The sequence below is a fragment of the Rousettus aegyptiacus genome, unplaced genomic scaffold (genome assembly GCF_014176215.1).
Source record: "Rousettus aegyptiacus isolate mRouAeg1 unplaced genomic scaffold, mRouAeg1.p scaffold_m13_p_15, whole genome shotgun sequence".
Taxonomy (NCBI): domain Eukaryota; kingdom Metazoa; phylum Chordata; class Mammalia; order Chiroptera; family Pteropodidae; genus Rousettus; species Rousettus aegyptiacus.
The window spans coordinates 60,522,597-60,539,092 of record NW_023416290.1 but is presented as its reverse complement, the minus strand read 5'-3'; the positions used below and the strand labels follow the sequence as shown (position 1 = coordinate 60,539,092).

The following is a 16,496-nucleotide window of genomic DNA, read 5'->3' as shown; positions in this document are numbered from 1 at the left end:
GCCTCAGGCTCTGCCGCCAGCCGGGGGAGGGCCACACTCAGAGCTCCCTGGCCGGCACCACGCAGCACCTCGGGGCAGCAGGTACGTGGGTCAAGCGCAACACCTCCAGCAGACACGTGCATCTCCCGAGGGCCCCGTCCTGCCCCGTCCTGGGGCAGAGGGTCCGCATGGCGCCCCTCCTTGGCACCAGGGCCCTGAGAAGAGCCACGGGGGCCCTGGCCACAGGCCGACGATGGGCGGGCCCAGATGAGGACACACAGCATCCGCTCTGCTCCAGGGCCGCGGTGGCTGGCTGCCCCGGCGACAAGGGCCGGCAGGCCACAGCCGGCCATGTGCGCCTGCTGCATTCGCCTTCAGATGTCCTGCTACCAGGGGGGTCTTCCTGAGAGTGGGCGGGGCGTGGTGCCCGTAGGGCATATCCACCCAGCACTGGGTCTGGCGAGACCAGCAGGCTGTTGGGGTGCTGCGAGCTAAGCTGGCCCTGAGCTGCTGCAAGGGGCGGAGGTTGGAACCAGCACAGGTTAGCCATCTGCCGGCAGCTTCCTGGGGCCCAGTGCAGGGTCAGCTTCTGCTCTGGACTCTAGAAGGCCACGCATCAGGTTCCCCTGACCCGGGCCTGGCCTGCTTGAGGGAGGCTCAGGGCCCTGTGCCTTCTAGGCAGAGTGAGCACAGGGACAGGGCCATAAATAGCACCTGCGTCTGCAGCAGCCCACCCCACACCCCAGTGGCTGTGGGCATTCGCAGGGCTGAGGAGCAGTGTCTGGACACTGTGTGAGCGCACAAGCTCACTCACCCCGCAGGTCAGACAGGCCACAGCCGGCCCTGCAGGAGTGACCGTGTACCCTATCTGGCCAGGGCCTTGCCCCAACGCAGGTGTGGGGCCAGCTGTGTGCATATAGTGACAGGCTGCAGGGCCCCAGGAAGGGGCATGGAGCATGGGCACCGTACAGGGCGTCAGCTTGGGGGAGGAGCCTGGAAGCCGCGAGGTCTGTATCCAGGCAGGTTTTGAAGCAGGGTCCCTGAACATAGCACGCAGGTCGTGCCAGCTGGCCTCCCGCCCTGTGCAGGTGTGCAGACCAATGGGTCACCTGGCTCTGCCTGGTCTTCTCGGCCTTTCCAGAAGGGGGGCTTACAGTTCACCTCAGCCTCTTCCAAAGGCCTTGCAATGTTACTTCCTTGAGCTGGAGGCTTGGAGTAGTGTCCACTGCTTGGCATGCAGCCCCTGGGGCCCCAAGGAGTGCTTGCCAAGTGTGAAAGGTGCGTGAGCAGTGTACAGAGGTCGGAGGCTCCCGGGGCCGTTCCTGCCAGCTGGGGCTTCCACGGGACACTGTTTCTGGGCACAGAAATGTGTGCGCCTTTGTTCTGGTGTCTGTGCTGTGTGACCTTCCTGGCATCTGAGAGGGAATGGGGGCAGCCTAGGCAGCCACGGCTGGGTGAGGCCCAGGTGGTATCAGAGCACCCTGGGGTCTGGGCCCATAGACAGAGACTGGGTCTCTGTGGTCACACTGGCAGAGACTTGCGTCTGGGCTGTGGCATCTGGTCTCACACTTACGGCTTCGGGCCGCCCCCAGCAGGAGCCCTGTTCCCAGCCCTGAGACCCACTCCCAGGGGCATCTGCCATAGGCCCTGCTCAGCACTGAGCCCAGAGGAGGGGCCTTGCTTTCCCTCCCACTGGCCCGTCAAGAACGTGGGTGCTGGCCGCTGACCAGGAAGGACGGCCCTGTCTGCCCAGGAGGGTGTAGCTTGTGCTTACAAAAAGGAAACGGGCCTGCTTCCGTAGTGTAGCTGTCGGTAGCGGTCAGCATGTCTGCTCTACACACAGAAGGTCCTGGGTTCGCGCCCCAGTGGAGCCGCGGTCCCTGGTCTGCGGCCACGCCACCCTGAGCAAGCCTGATGTTTGATCTCGGAAGCTAAGCAGGGCCGGGCCTGGTTAGCACTTGGGTGAGAGACCACCCAGGAAGACCAGGGTGCTATAAGGAATAATAAGTAATAAGTTAAAAAGAAAGAAAGAAAGAAAAAGTAAACCGTAGCCTGTCCCGTATGCCGGCTAAGGCCGAGCCGGCCCTGCTCGTGTGTGGGGTGCCTTGACCCCGACCCATGCTGCTGGCCTCAGCCTCAGTCGCCGTAGGTTCATCTGCCAGCATGTGTGTAAGGTCTGGCGCATGCTCACCACCCTGGGGGACCAAGGTGCCACTTGATGAAACCTGGTCCATGTTTCCTCAGCTCCCCCAGCTACCCTCATTTCATACATGGTCACGCCGCCACGCCAGCCACGAGCAAGGCGTTTCACAGCCCGCTGCCCTGGGGCCTCCCTCCCCGGCTCTCACGCAGGCGGGCAGGGCTGTTTGGGGGCGGCACAGCAGGCTGCAGCTCTGCCGCCTGCTCTGCGAAGGAGCACGTCGCAAGGCTGCAGGCCCCGGTGCGGTCTTCACCGCTCACGTGTCCGTGCCGCGACGGTCCTTACAGGCATCCAGGCCCAGGCGGCAGGTCGAACCCATGCGCCTACTGGGACTCAGTCTCAAACCCCTGCTGAGAGCACAGCGGAGGAATTTTTATGAAGCAGAAAACAGAACAAAGATCCAGCAAGCCTTCTGGGTACATGCCCGAAAGAAGTGAAAGCAGAGACGTGGACAGATCTTTGAACACCAGTGTTCACAGCAGCCAAGAGGTGGAGGCGGCCCACGTGTCCGTCAGGGGAGGAACCAACGAACAAAACCTGGTGTATTCAGACAACAGACTGTTTATTATTCAGGCCTCAAAAAGGAAGGAAATTCTGACGCAGACTGCAACGTGGATGAACCTGGAGGGCGTTAGGCTGAGGGGAAGAAGCCAGTTGTGGAAAACCGAGCACGGTGGCCCCGGAGTAGTCAGACTCAGAAACAGAGTGTAGAGTGGCGGCGCCGGGGGCCCAGGGAGGGGGAGACGGAGCGTCGCGCAGTGTGCACGGCGGCCACTTGGGAAGGCGAGCTGGACGGTGGCGACGGCTGCACGGCAGTGTGAATGTGTCCGTGCCAGTGAGCCGCACAATTAAAAATGATTAAAATGGTAAGTTTTATGTTGTGTACATTTTGTCACAATACATAAAGCATGAAACCCACGAGGACAAACAGAATGGATGAGGAAGAACTATGTTCTGGAAGCCAGGAAGCACACAGAGGAGTCACAGGCAGCTGCCTTGGCAGACCGAGAAAGGCAGGTTCCAGGCAGGTGGTGGGAGAGCGCAGAAGCCCAGGCAGGTAGCGCACCTTTACAAGCTCAGCAGTGGGTAGAGCCAGCTCCCTCTGACAATGATTTGGAAAAGGACTGACCTTGAAGCTGAAAATAAAAGAACTAGTTGAAAATCTGTTTAAGAAAGAAAGCAGCTACTATGGAGTAACTGAGAGCATAGATTCTGGACCCGGAGCATCTGGACTCAAATGCCAGCCACATTTTCGAAATATGCCATATTCTGATCCATAATACAAGTCTCAATAAATGTTAAAGAATGTAAGTCATAGAAAGTATGTTCTCTGACTACAATGGAACGAAATTAGCAATCAGTAACACAAAGATATCTGGAGAAACCCCAAAAATTTGGAAACTAAAGAACTTAATCTGTGGGTCTAATAAAAATCAAATGGGAAATTAGAAAGTATTTTGAACTGAAAGAAAATAAAAACAAAACATTTTAAATTTGTAGAATGTAGCCAAAGCAGTTCTTACAGGGAAATATACACCACCTAAATGCCTGTATTAGAAAATAAGGTCTGAAATCAATGACCTCAGTTTCTACTTTGAGAAAACCTTTTTTAAAAAGTAAGTTAAATTGAAAGTGAGCAGAAGAATGGAAATAGTGAAGATCAGAGTAGAAATCAGTGAAAGAGAAAATAGAAAAATAATGTAGGAAAATCAGTGGAACAAAATAGTGATTCTTTGAGAAGATCAATAAAATTGCTAAACTTACTGCCAGACTGAGCAGGACAGAAACAGAGAAGATGTAAACTACCAACGGCGAGAACAGGAGATGATATTACTACAGAGTCAACAAATGTTAGAAGGGTGATAAGGAAATGTTATGAATAACTTTATGCCAGTGAACTCAACAATTTAGAAGAAGTAGAGAAATTCCTTAAGACACACAAACTACCAAAGATAACTCAATAAGAAAGAGATAACCAGAAAAATCCTGAGTCTATTAAAGAGACTTAACTGGTGTTTGAAAACCTCCCCACAAAAGCTTCCAGGCCCAAATGGCTTCCCCGGCGAACCCCACCAGGCATTTCATTGTTCCTGTGACCGTTCTTTACAACTCACCCAGAAAATCGAAGTGGAGGGGATATTTCCCAATTCATTCTACACCAGAACTAGAAAAATACATTGCAAGAAAAACATTGCAACACAGACCGCATCCTGCATGAATGCAGAGCAAAAATCGTTAACAATATTTTAGCAAATTGAATCTAACAGTACATAAAAAGTATAATACATCTTGAATAAGTGGGGTTTATTCGTTAATCAAAGGTTGACTTAACATTCAAAAATCAGTCATAATTTGCCATATCAATGGAGTGAAAAGGAAAACCACACGATCATGTCAGTGAGTGCAGAAAAAGCATTTGCTAAAATCCAGCATTTTATTCCTGATAAAAACTGAACAAAGTAGGACTAGAAGGGAGCCTCTTTAATCTGATGGGAGGCGCACACACTTACACTTACAGTACCTAAACGAGTGGACCGCGGGGACCCGTGTCCACAGCAGCATCCAAATGCAGAAAAGCGGAAGCAGCTCCAGCGTCCGCAGGGCGGGGCGAGCGAGCCGATGCACGCAGCGTGGTCCGCCCACACAGTGGGGTGTTTTTCAGCCATAAAAAAGGAAGTTGGTTTTTTTTTGAGAAGGGGGTGAAATTTTTATAAGAGTTTATTTGAACCAGGGAGGGAGCAAGATCTCACATGCTCTGGAGAATAACAGTTTTGCAGTTTCTTTTATGCATTCGAAACTGAGGCGGGACCCTGGGGAAGATGCCTGGGGGTGGGCGGGCGCAGGGGCGGGGCGGGCTACGGGACAGCTGACAAGGCTCTGCTCTCCTGAGGGTTCAAGCCCCCTGCGAGGGTTGTGACTTCTGGCATCTCAAAGGTAGGAAGTTCTAATATATACGAAGTCTAGATGAACCTTGGAAAAGTATGCCAATGAAAGAAATCACACGTAAAAGGCTAAATATTATGTGACCCGACTTACACGAAATATCTAAAGTAGACAAACTCATATAGGTGGAAAGTAGATTAGAGGCTGCCAGGGGCTGGGGACAGGTCGGGGAGGGGCTGCTCTGGGGAACAGGGCTTCTGCCTGCAGCGATGGAACCATTTTGGAAATAGGTGCCGGCTACACAACGTGAGGGCTGCTCTTTTCAGTGCTGCTGGACTATGCACCTAAAATGATTCAGGGGCTATGTTTTTATATGTTGCCACAGTGAGTGGGGAGATACAGCCCTAGCCAGCATTATACTTACGGTGAAATACTGCTTTTTCTCCAAGATCAGGAACGAGGCAGGGACTCCCTCAGCACATCTATTCTACATGGCACAAAAGAGACACAGAAGCCGTCCAGACCAGGGAGGGAGCGTGCAGTGTCTCATCCAGACAAGATGGTCTTCCAGGGGCAAAATGCTGCAGGACCTATAAAAATACTACTAGGACTAATGAGGAAGTTTAGCAAGGTGCGGGATAGAAAAAGCATATTTCTGTATGTAGCAGCAAACTATCGGAAATGAGTTTTGTAAAATAATACTTGCAATAGCATTTTAAAACATGATAAATAAACCTAGGGATAAATCTGACAAAGATGTACGAGACTTCTGTGCTGAAACCACAAAACATTGCCGAGAGTCCAGGAGACCTGGATCAACAGAGAGAGACAACGTTTGCGAGTCGGAGGGTTCAGCATCGTTGAGATGGCAGTCGCCTCTCCCCAGATTGTTTTATGGGTTCAAACCCTTAAATGAAAAGGCTGATTCTAGAATTCATAGAAAATGCAACAAACCTAGAATAGCCTTAAATACCTTTGAAAACAAAGAATGAAGTTGGAAGACTGACGTTCCCTGACCTCAAGACAGCTGCAGCAACCAGGAGAACGTGGTGTCGGCGCAAAGGGAGAGGACGGGTAGGGGGCAGAAAGGGCCCAAGGACAGACCCCGACAGACGGGGCTCTCAGTTTTCCACAGACACGCAAAGGCAGTTCAGTTTTCCCCAAATGATGCTGGGACCATTGGATGTCCAAATGCAAAAAGATGAGCTTCAGCCCATACTTTGTGCCCTAGGCAAAAATGAGCTCAGAAGGGACCACAAACCAAAATGCAAAAATTAAAAACATAAAATTATGTTCCAAAACAAAACAGGACCAAAAACCTTTGTTTTCCAGAGTTAGGCAGATAGTTAGGCACTCACTATCTCTAAGACAAAAACATTGATAAATTGGGCTTCATCGAAATTAAATCTACTCTTCAAAAGACACTACTATGAGAACGAAAAGATAACCCAGTTACAGACACTCCAGGAGGGAGGCGCAGGGTTAGAGCGGGGGGGGCAGCAGTATGGGGGTGTGCACGTGGCTTTGCGGGCTCTGTCAGCCACAGGGCCTAGAGGCAGTGACACCCAATGGCAGTGAGCACACCTGGCCCCCAGGTCTTGGTTTCTAATACCACCCTATCTTAGAAGAGACCAGAGCTCCGGAGAAACAGCTGATTCTAGGCTGCTGTGGGGAATGTGTAGCATGCAGTACCAAAGTGACCGTGCTGGAGGGCGAGGGGGTGCCGGGCACGTCACAGGGCGCAGGAGCCACCACAGCGCGCCCAGTGCCCGCAGCCGGAACCGTCACCCGGCGTGTCACACCAGAGTCCGTGATTCCGTACTGATGCAGGGAATGCTTAGACGACAGCGCGTGCGCGGGGCCCGCGGTCGGCGCAGAGCACAGTGCCGCGTGTGCCCCCGGCCAGAGGCCCGGAGGGGCGGGAGGCCCGGAGGGGCGGGGGGCCCGGGGCAGCCTGGGAGGGCAGCCTGCCGCCCCGGGCTCCAGCGGCGGCGCGTGTCCGGAGGGGCTGCGCCCTGCCTTCCTCCCGCCCAGGGTCCGAGTGACTTTGCGTCACAGGGACGGCGTCGGCCGCGCAGCCAGAAGCGCACAGGCAGCCGGGCGCGCCCGCTCCCAGGACCGAGCGGGACCGCTGGGCACCGGCTGAGGACCGCGTGTCCCCACGAGGGCCCAGCCAGCCGGGCTTGGCCCCCAGCAGGCCGGGGGGCCTCCCCAGGGCCGGTCCGCCATGTGGGCGTGCACCCCGGCTGTGTGTTCTGTGCTCCTCACGGCTCTGTTTGCTCCCCAGTGACACAGCACATGAGAGAGCTGCTGGAGAGAAACAGTAAGAAGACGTGCAAGTTGAGAAAGAAACCCAAGCCCTATGTTGAGGACCCGGATGGTAGGGCCTCTCTCCGCGGCCCGCGCACCGGGTCTGCCCAGCTCTGCTCGCGGGCCTTGGCCACCTGGCCGCCTCTCTTTAACCGCTTCCGGGCTGGGGGACGGCGGGCGGCACTAACCCTCAGGCCCGTGGCCTCCCGAGCTGGCCGGAGACCCCCGGACACTGGCGGGGCTCCTGGGAGAGGCCTCACGTGGCCTGCGCCTTCTCCTGGTGCTCAGACCACCTTCCGACGTGCATGCTGGGTTCTCGGTGGGGTTGTGAGGACTGGTGGGCCACCGCCGGCGCGAGGCGCCCCGGGTAAGTGTTCCGTGACAGTTCCCTGCGCCGACCTCTGGCGCAGCCCGGGTGTCGTCACCCCTCAGCCCCACCCCGCTCCTCGGGGACCCTGGGTCTGGAGCCGCACCCCTCCGAGCTCCAGGGCAGGCCCCCCATGCTAGGAGGCTGCTGGTCCCACCACTGACCACCGCCTCCCTCCTGGGACCAGCCCCTGCTCGCCCTACTCCTCTTCCTGTGCCCGCGCGCTGCCCTCGGCAGAAGGGGCAGCTGTGACCCAGGGTGCCCGGCTGTGCGGCCGTGGACGGAACGAGCTCTGAGCATGCGCTTGAGCCCATTCGGGACGGTCTGCAGCAGCGAGGCGGGGCTGGGGCCCAGAGCAGGCCCCGCGGGCCCGGGTGGGCCGAGCAGGACGCTACCGCCTGAGGTGGTCCTGGGTAGGGCAAGGGTGCTGGAGCCCTGGGACCCAGCCGGGTCAGTGCCAGGGGCTTCTGGCCCCACCCAGTAGTCTCTGGGGCTTCCGGCCTGCGCTCCTCCCAGGCCCTGGCGCGGCAGCAGGGACTGTGAGAGCTGATTTGTGGGCCCCTCTGCAGCTGCTGCGCCCCCACCTTTAAAACAGGATGGACGTACCCCAGCCAGTTCACAACAAGCAGTGGGCTGGGAGCAGGGCACCCCACTCCACCGATGAGGTCTCCCTGTGCTGCTCATGGGCACTGACTGACCCCCCCAGGCACCCCGCAGACACTCCACAGCTGGGGCCCTGGCGGCTGTCCCCACGGCAGCGCCCGGTGCGCAGGGACTCCGGGCACGCGGGGCCTCAGTCTTGTTATGCCCGAGAACTGACGCCAGCAGCTGCCTCTGCTGAGCCCTCAGTAGGCACCCATCTCCAAGGCGGGCCCTTTACAGCCGCTGTCAGACAGGCGTGCCGTCCCATAGAGGAGGAAACTAAGGCCCAGGAAGGCTGCACGTGGCCACAGCCGCAGGACCTTCCGGCCATGGCCTGTTGGAGAGGCTGGGTTCGGTCCCAGAAGGCCCTAAAACAGAAGTCAGGGCATTTCTCCCCAGGAGTCCCCAAGACTGGGGACAGGAGGCATCGTCCTGAGGGGAGGCAGGCTCAGCCCTGGTGTGGGGGAGAATGAGCCCTTGCTGCAGAGCACTGCCCGGGTTCCCAGGGCTCAGAGTGTGGCCGGGGTCCCACTTCCGTAAGCACCGTCCATTTTGCCTAAACCGCGGCCCACTCAGAAGGGCCACGCGGGCCTGTGACAGAAGATTCCAGAGTCTGTGTCCCAGCTGGAGGATCAGGGCTACAGCTACAATTCTCTGCCAGGGGTCTGTGGGTCCCAGGAACTGAGACAGATTTTCCAAGATTAAGGTGTGTTTCTGTTCTGCACACTGGGGTCCGAGGACCCCCACCCACGTCTTTGACTGTCTTCAGGCAGTAGGCGCTCAGACAGGCAGGTCCAGTAGGGGCAGAGCCTTCGAGAGCAAGGCCAGTCTTGAGCCTGGCGACATGTGGCCCATCTGTCTGTCTGTTCCTCAGCCTGATGGCCGCCTGGGCTGGCCTCACTCTACGTGGTCTTGCTGCTTCCCCACCCCCATCCCGGGCAAGAAAGATGCTTCTACATCTCAGACCCCCAGCCCCCAACCATGTGCCCACTCTCCTCCATCTCTGTGTCTGGAGAGCCCCCGGCCAAGGTCCCCAAGGTCCTTCCCTCAGAATGCCAGTTTAGCCATCCCCCAAGCCCCCTGCCCTCTGAGCAACACCCAGGCTCAGGGCGTGGGGTGTCCCCTCCATACTTGTCCCCTTTCCATCATGAGTCAGGCCCTGGGGTTCCTTCTCCCTGACCCCCACCCAGCAGTAGTCAGTCAAGCACTTGGGGGGTCCTGGGACTGAAGCCCTCCCACGGTGTTGGCCCAACGCGGTGGGCTCCGAGTGCCCCCTGCCTGCTGCACGTGGAAGTGACCCTTCTCGGGCTCCAGAGGGCCAGGTGGGGTTGGGGAGGGACCTGGAGTTTGGAGTCCCCGGGGCCCGGGACCCGCCGGTAACTTCTTGGGGATTAGGTCTCATCCCAAAACTGCCCTTCCTCGACTTGGGGGGTCGGGGCCAATGGCAGAGGGGTTGCTTCCGGGTTGATTTCTGCCCCAAAGGACACAGCCCTAAGGTGTGCCGGCCCCCTGCCCCAGCCAGCGGATGGGCAGGAGCCTGGCTGTGCGGCCAGGGCCCAGTACTCTGGCAGGACCTGCCTGGCCCCCGTAGCACTTGCTCTCTTGTTCACTGGCTGGCTTGCAGCCCCGCGGCCCAGGCGCCCACGCCAAGCCGACCAGCACCCATTCTCTTCCAGGGGTGGCCATAAGCACATACGCCAAGTACTGTTACCACAAACTACAGAAGGCAGCCCTGACTGGGGCCAAGAAGGTACCAGCTTCTCCCAGGACAGTCGGGCAGGGGTGGGTGGGCTGTGCTGGCGACTCCTAGACAGGGTCTGGAGGGAGGCAGTGACCCTTGGGCGAGCGTCAAGCCTACCTACAGCTTGGGGGAGGCAGTGACAGCTCACAGTGTGGAGGGTGCTGCGGGGGGCCCACCGGCACAGGCAGTCGGGGAAGGCCTTGGGCACGGCTACACGCCCAGCTGCGGAGCCAGCACAGGCAGAGGGGGGTGTGGCCCGGCCCGGGGGGCAGGTCTGTCACCATCTGGCTGTCGTGGCTGGGTGCCAGAGGCAGCCACGGCCCGTGGGCAGACGGAGACCACTCCCAGAAGGCCACCATGTGCTCCTCTTTAAACATTGAGCCGCTGCTGGCCATGGCGCAGGTCTGAGAGCCCAGCCCCATCATAGGGCTCCTGCCAGGGCTGGAGCAGCCCACAGCTGGTCCCAGGTGAGCAGGCAGCACCCTCCCCACCTGCTTCCCTGACACCCAGCCACTGGCCTTGTTGGGTCCTCCTACCACCTGGCAGAGCTTGGCGGCCACAGCTCACAGCAGCCGCACTCTGCAGCTCCTGTTGAGGGACAGGCCTCGGGCACACCACACAGCTGGGCCTTGTTCCCTGGACTGTTGGCATCTGGGGTCATCCCCTCCTGCCCGCCTTGGACAGTACAGCGTCTGCACCCCTCCCCCTCTTCCCTTGCACCCACTTTCCCACCCCAGAAGCCCCTCAGGCCCTTCTGCACCCGACTCTCCCCAACCCATCGAAGGCAGCTGCTCAGGCACTGTCCCAGAGACCCGCCCACCTGCCCACCTCCTCACCCCTGGAATGCACAGCTCCAGCCCTGCCACACGTCAGAAGCTGTGGCCTGCACCCACCCCAGGGTGACCCTCTGTGGCCCAAGTCTGCCAGCCTGGCCCCTCTGGCCCCGGGAGTCACATCACCTTTCTCCCATGAAGCTTTGGGGTGTCGTAGGTGGCCCAGCAGGAGGCGCCCTGGTAACCTGGGCCGGGCAGCCAAGCAAGGGACAGCCCATGGAGGGATGGGTGGGGGGAGAGCTGGGTAGCCAAGCCACGTGGCACAGCTAGGCTGCCTCTGCAGGGGCTGCGGAAGCCCAACGTGGAGGAGATCCGGCACGCCAAGAACGCCGTGTTCAGCCCCTCCATGTTCGGCAGCGCGCTGCAGGAGGTCATGAGCATGCAGAAGGAGCGCTACCCGGAGCGGCAGCTCCCCTGGGTACAGACAAGGCTGTCTGAGGAGGTGCTAGCCCTCAACGGCGATCAGACGGAAGGCATCTTCAGGTGCCTGCGACCTGGGTCCCGGGTGTGGCAGTCTTGGGTGTCTCAGGCAGACAGGGGCTACTGGGTGGCAGAGCCAGGAGACCTGTGCCCCTGACTCGGAGCAGCCAGTGAGGCCCCCCAAAAGGCCAGCATGCTGGTGGGGAGAGGCAGGGCAGCAGGGATGTTCCCCAGTACACCTAAACCCAGGCAGGAGAGCTGGCCAGGGACAGCGCCCTGCGGAAATAGCCACCAGGGGCCCAGAGGGCACTTGGACACCAACCATGAGTAGAACCTGCAAAGATGCAGCAACCTCTGCAGTCAGCCCTCACCAGTCCCTGCCCCATGGGGAGCGGCACATGGCCAGTCACCTGCTGGCGCGACTCACCTGCCCGGGCCCCAGGAGGACAGCTGGGGAAACAGGCCTGTGGGTTCGGAGCTCTGGCCCTGCGTGGAGGGAGGTGGGACTAGCCTGAGAGCCCCAAAACACCTCTTCCCTAGTGGGAAGGCTAATCAGGTGGCGAGGGGCAGAGTAGTCCCTGACCTTCACCCTATGCTCCACAGAGTCCCTGGGGACATTGACGAAGTGAACGCCCTGAAGCTCCAGGTGGACCAGTGGAAGGTGCCGACAGGCCTGGAGGACCCCCATGTCCCTGGTGAGCCCCAGCCCCCTGGTCAGCAGGTGCAGGCCCAGCCCACGTGGTGCCGACATGATGCTCCCCCTAGTGATGCAGCAGCTCCTGGTCCGATTCTGGTACAGACACCCCCCTGTCCACCGGACAGGCGCTCACCCCTCTTCGCCCCCAGGCCTTCTAGCATTCATTGTATGCTCAGGGCCAGCCACACAGCTCTTGGGAGAAGCCACACTTTGCTTGTCAACCTGGCGTACCCCCCAGGTCCATAAACTCAGTAGGGCCCGGCCCTGCAGCACACCGCGGCCAGGTGGTCTCCTTCCGGTCAGGTCCCGCCCCCCCACAGCCCCTTTCATTCCCTGGGCGCGGGTCAGGCGGCTGCCAGCCCCGCAGGCCTGCCTGAGCCGCCGCACTGTGTCCACAGCGTCTCTGCTGAAGCTGTGGTACCGGGAGCTGGAGGAGCCCCTGATCCCGCACGAGTTCTACGAGCAGTGCATCGCGCACTACGAGAGCCCCGAGGCCGCCGTGGCCGTGGTGCACGCGCTGCCCCGCATCAACCGCCTGGTGCTGTGCTACCTCATCCGCTTTCTCCAGGTGCGCGGTGGGCCCCGCCCAGGGCACGCCCCAACCCCCTCCCTCGGCAGGCCCCCTGACCCCCGGCACGCCCCACGCCCCGCCCCAGCCCACCAGCTGCTGCCCTGCACAGGTGTTCGTGCAGCCCGCCAACGTGGCCATCACCAAGATGGATGTGAGCAACCTCGCCATGGTGATGGCGCCCAACTGCCTCCGCTGCAGATCGGACGACCCGCGCGTCATCTTCGAGAACACTCGCAAGGAGATGTCATTCTTGCGCGTCCTCATCCAGCACCTGGACACCAGCTTCATGGAGGGCGTGCTATAGCACGTGGGCCGAGGGTGGGGACAGAGCCCAAGCCCGGGTGCGCCGGGGCAGGGGACCAAGCAGGGAGGGGGGAGGGAATGCCCCAACCGCGGAGGTAGCATGCCAGGCTCCGCTGGTGCCGCCCCAGCCCTGGAACCCCCCATACCCCCCACCCAGGCCTTCGGGCTGAGGGCACAGCCAAGGCAAAGGAGCTACGGGAAGGCCCCCTGCCTCACGGCCAGTTCCGTGGGCACCAACCTACCCCCCACCTCTGGCCGTGGGTCAGCCCTGAGAAAGTGCCTTCTGTTGCCTGGAGCCAAGTGACACTGCCCCTGCCCTGGGGCCCTGAGAGCACACGTTGCCCTCCCCAGGGTGAGCTGCCTCCCAGTTGCTCCTGCACTCAGCCTGGCCCTGGCCCCAGCCCCGCCAGGGCTGGCCCTCTCTCCCTCGGTGTTTGGCCTGCAGCTTCTGCCCCCAATTTCCTGTCCACTGGTGACCTCCAGCATAGTGACTGCACCAGAGTTTGGGGGCTCCAGGGCACTGGGCTGTCCACCACCAGAGTCAGGCGGGGCTGACCCAGGGCCCCCAGCAGGCTATCTCTGGGCAGGGAGGGGCCCCCAAACCAAAGTCCTGTGGGGGGGGCAGGGTTGGGCAGGCATTATTGGGGCAGGGTGGGGGAGGGGCGAGAGTATTTTTCGTGGTGTAATTATAAATTCAGAATCTGTCCTGCACCCAGCTCGCCTATGTATAGACATATAAATAGTGAAAAATACAAGAACTAATTTGCTAATGACAGTTTTAATCCAAATGCTATTTATCTCCAAGCCATCCTAGCCAGTCCTCTGTGCAGAGCAAGTTGATATCATTCCTTTATTTTCTTCTCCACTTTTCTTGGCTTCCGACCAAAAACCAGACCCTGCCCTGAGCCCATCTGGGACCGGCAGCAGATGAGGGGAAGGAGTTGAGCTGGGGCCCAGCGGGGTGCCTAGGACTGCCTTCCCTGGAGGCCAGAGCTGGGGGGAGGGGTACGTAGACTCTCAGTTTGTATCTTTTCCACTTTGGAATTTCGAGTTCCAATTATAAAACAATTTCTCCCCAGTTATATATATATATAATTTTTTTAGAGTTTTTATTTATTATTTAAAAAAGCCCAGCCCTGCGAGACCCCGGTGATCTTGGGGGTGCATCCTCAGCAGGGTAGTCTGTGGCGCCTGGGGTGGCCTGGCTACAAACGCTCTGATGCAGGTGACAACTCTGTGTGAATAAAGTACATATGGAAACTTGCAAGCCGTGGTCCCTGTGTGTCTGTCCTCTCCCGTTCCTTCCGTAGCTGCAGGGCTCCAGGTTGGGAGCTGGGCAGTCCAGTGTTCAGCGGGTTGCTGATATGGGCATCTGGATGGACAGGACAGGGGAGAAGAGGAAAGAAGAGAGTAGAGGAGGGGGGGTGGGGTGGGGGAACAAGGCTGTTTCCCTGGAATGGAGTCGAGGCGATGGTCCAGAAGGAGGGTCCATATACGAGGGCAATTGCGAGGCCGTTCAGAGCCATCTGCCGCCACCTGGGGTATGGGATTTGCCCCAGAAAGCCCTGCCTGGGAGGTGGGCTTTCTCTGACCCGGCCTCCCCCAAACCAGACAAAGGCTTCTAGGCAGAATGTTTATTCGCCTCTTTATTCAGCACCTAGTTGGACGCGCAGACTCAGTCGCGACGAGCTGGCTTCTCGGAGGGTGGGGGAGACAGGCCACTGCCGGTGGCCAACCTCTGAGGGTAAAGGCGCAGAGCCCCCCGAGACAGCGCCGCGTCCCAGCCTGTCTCCCAGTTCATGAAACCGCCTGCTGCCCCGTTTTACACCCGCACCCCACTGTCAGGCGGCCCAGCGCGCCACTGTCTCCCCAGCCCGTCGGCAGGGTGGGCTGCCCTCACAAGCCCAGAAAAGGAAGAACATCCCAGCCTCCCGGCATGCGGGGAACGGGCGGCCAGGCCGGGCGAGGTCAGCAGCTGTCGCCGGAACCCAAAGTGCTAGGCCTCGGCTGCGGGGAGACGCGCATTCGTGCTGCGCCGCCACCACATGACCCACCGGCCGCTTCCGGCTCGGGACAGGAATGTGGCCGGTGTGCAGGGCGCTGCGGGCCTGGGCCTTGCCCTTGGTGCGGCCGCTCGGGGCACGGGCCTGCGGTGGGGGCGGGAGCATCTCCTACACTCAGGGCCAGAGCCCCGAGCCCCGCACGCGCGAGTACTTTTACTACGTGGATCATCAGGGCCAGGTGGGCCAGGGGCGGGGCCGCGGAGGGTCCCTGCAGGAGAGGGCGGCGGGAGGGGTGGGCAGAGTCTCTAAGGTAAGTGAACTCGACTCTGCTGAGCTAGAGCAGCGCGCTCGAGAGACTGGGGCGCCCAGTCCCAGCTCAGCTCAGTCGCCCGCGCTCCGCATCCCCCGTTCTCTACCTACCCTTCTGCCACCGGCCCCGCCTTCTTGGGAAACCTTGGCAGGCGCAACCACCATAACTCCGAGGAAGCAAGTCTAGCCTCCACGGAGGAGGTGTCACGGCAGACTAGAAAAGTGAAAGGAGGCGGGGAGGGTCGCAGGAAAGGCATGCCACTTCAGGGAACCCGTGTGCCAGGAAGCACGGCCTGGGGTGCGGGGTAGATACGGGGACGGTGATAGAACCCGCAAGTTGAATACATGCTTCTCTGCACGGTGTGCATAGACGAGCAAGGAAAGCGGACTTGGGCCCGACTAGAGGTCCCCGCCTTGGGGAGGTCTTCCCCTGGGACTCATGGGCCACGGCCCGTCCCTCTGTCTGCAGCTTTTCCTGGATGACTCCAAAATGAAGAACTTCATCACCTGTTTCAAAGGTACTGCTGCGCCCTCCTCCCCCACCTTCCTTACCCCTTTGGGAGAGGCCCTGGAGGGCTCTGCTCCCCAACCCGCCACAGCGGGGGAATGGGCGTCCGCTTTCCAAAGTGAAGTCGCGACGGCCCTCCGGCAGCCGGCGCCGGCCCTTGGCGAGCCGTTTGCCTGGGAACCTTGGGTTCCTGGTACAGTGAGCAACCTGTGCCCCTCGATCCCCTAGACCCGCAGTTCCTCGTCACCTTCTTCTCCCGTCTGAGACCCAACCGCAGCGGGCGCTACGAGGCCTCCTTTCCCTTCCTCTCTCCCTGCGGCAGAGAGCGCAACTTCCTGCGCTGCGATGACCGGCCCGTGGTCTTCACGCATCTGCTGGCTGCGGGTCCCGGGCCCCCGCGCCTCTCCTACTGCGGCGGCGGCGAGGCCCTGGCCGTGCCCTTCGAGCCAGCTCGCCTGCTGCCCCTGGCCGACAACGGGCGCCTCTATCACCCCGCGCCAGAGCGCGCGGGCGGCGTGGGCCTAGTGCGCTCGGCCCTGGCCTTCGAGCTCAGCGCCTGCTTCGAATACGCGCCCGGCGCGACCGCGCTGCCCTCGCACGTGCGCTGGCAGGGCCGCCGCCTCGCCCTCACCATGGACCTGGCGCCGCTGCTGCTCGCCGCCCCGCAGCCCTGAGAGGCAGGCAGGTGGTGTTGGGTCACCTCGGCCCCCGCCCCGGCGCCTCCGGTCCG

General features: G+C 60.0%; 2 protein-coding genes and 1 long non-coding RNA gene across 11 annotated transcripts in view; 2 read left to right on the top strand and 1 right to left on the bottom strand.

Moving 5' to 3' along the window:
• The window catches only part of ARHGAP39 (Rho GTPase activating protein 39), a 60,601-nt gene extending 46,388 nt beyond the window's left edge, over positions 1-14,213 (top strand). For 8 of the 9 annotated variants that reach the window (XM_036233222.1, XM_036233224.1, XM_036233229.1 and 5 more), the window contains 6 exons: positions 7,350-7,442; positions 10,058-10,131; positions 11,239-11,438; positions 11,979-12,070; positions 12,471-12,640; positions 12,753-14,213. In XM_036233222.1, coding sequence (XP_036089115.1) covers positions 7,350-7,442; positions 10,058-10,131; positions 11,239-11,438; positions 11,979-12,070; positions 12,471-12,640; positions 12,753-12,947 — 824 coding nt within the window. In that variant the 3' untranslated portion in view covers positions 12,948-14,213. The remainder of the gene's footprint in view (positions 1-7,349; positions 7,443-10,057; positions 10,132-11,238; positions 11,439-11,978; positions 12,071-12,470; positions 12,641-12,752) is intronic. The other variant, XM_036233223.1, reaches the window with a different exon arrangement.
• On the bottom strand, positions 13,706-15,996 carry LOC118612034. Its single transcript, XR_004954698.1, has 2 exons — positions 15,370-15,996; positions 13,706-14,318 (listed from the first exon to the last, which is right to left on the bottom strand). It is a non-coding gene; the product is annotated as an uncharacterized LOC118612034 (long non-coding RNA).
• Positions 14,987-16,466, top strand: CUNH8orf82 (chromosome unknown C8orf82 homolog). Its single transcript, XM_036233236.1, has 3 exons — positions 14,987-15,187; positions 15,728-15,776; positions 15,995-16,466. Exons 1-3 carry the CDS (start codon positions 15,026-15,028, stop codon positions 16,438-16,440), a joined length of 657 nt encoding a protein of 218 aa, XP_036089129.1. The 5' UTR covers positions 14,987-15,025; the 3' UTR covers positions 16,441-16,466.
• The last annotated feature ends 30 nt before the right edge of the window (positions 16,467-16,496 follow it).

What these genes read in the sequence shown, in the direction of transcription:
- CUNH8orf82 (XM_036233236.1), top strand. Translation starts at nt 15,026, where the DNA reads ATGTGGCCGGTGTGCAGGGCGCTGCGGGCCTGGGCCTTGCCCTTGGTG. An exon ending in ACGTGGATCATCAGGGCCAG is followed by an intron (nt 15,188 to 15,727) that starts GTGGGCCAGGGG and finishes CTCTGTCTGCAG; the next exon opens with CTTTTCCTGGATGACTCCAA. An exon ending in CTTCATCACCTGTTTCAAAG is followed by an intron (nt 15,777 to 15,994) that starts GTACTGCTGCGC and finishes TCGATCCCCTAG; the next exon opens with ACCCGCAGTTCCTCGTCACC.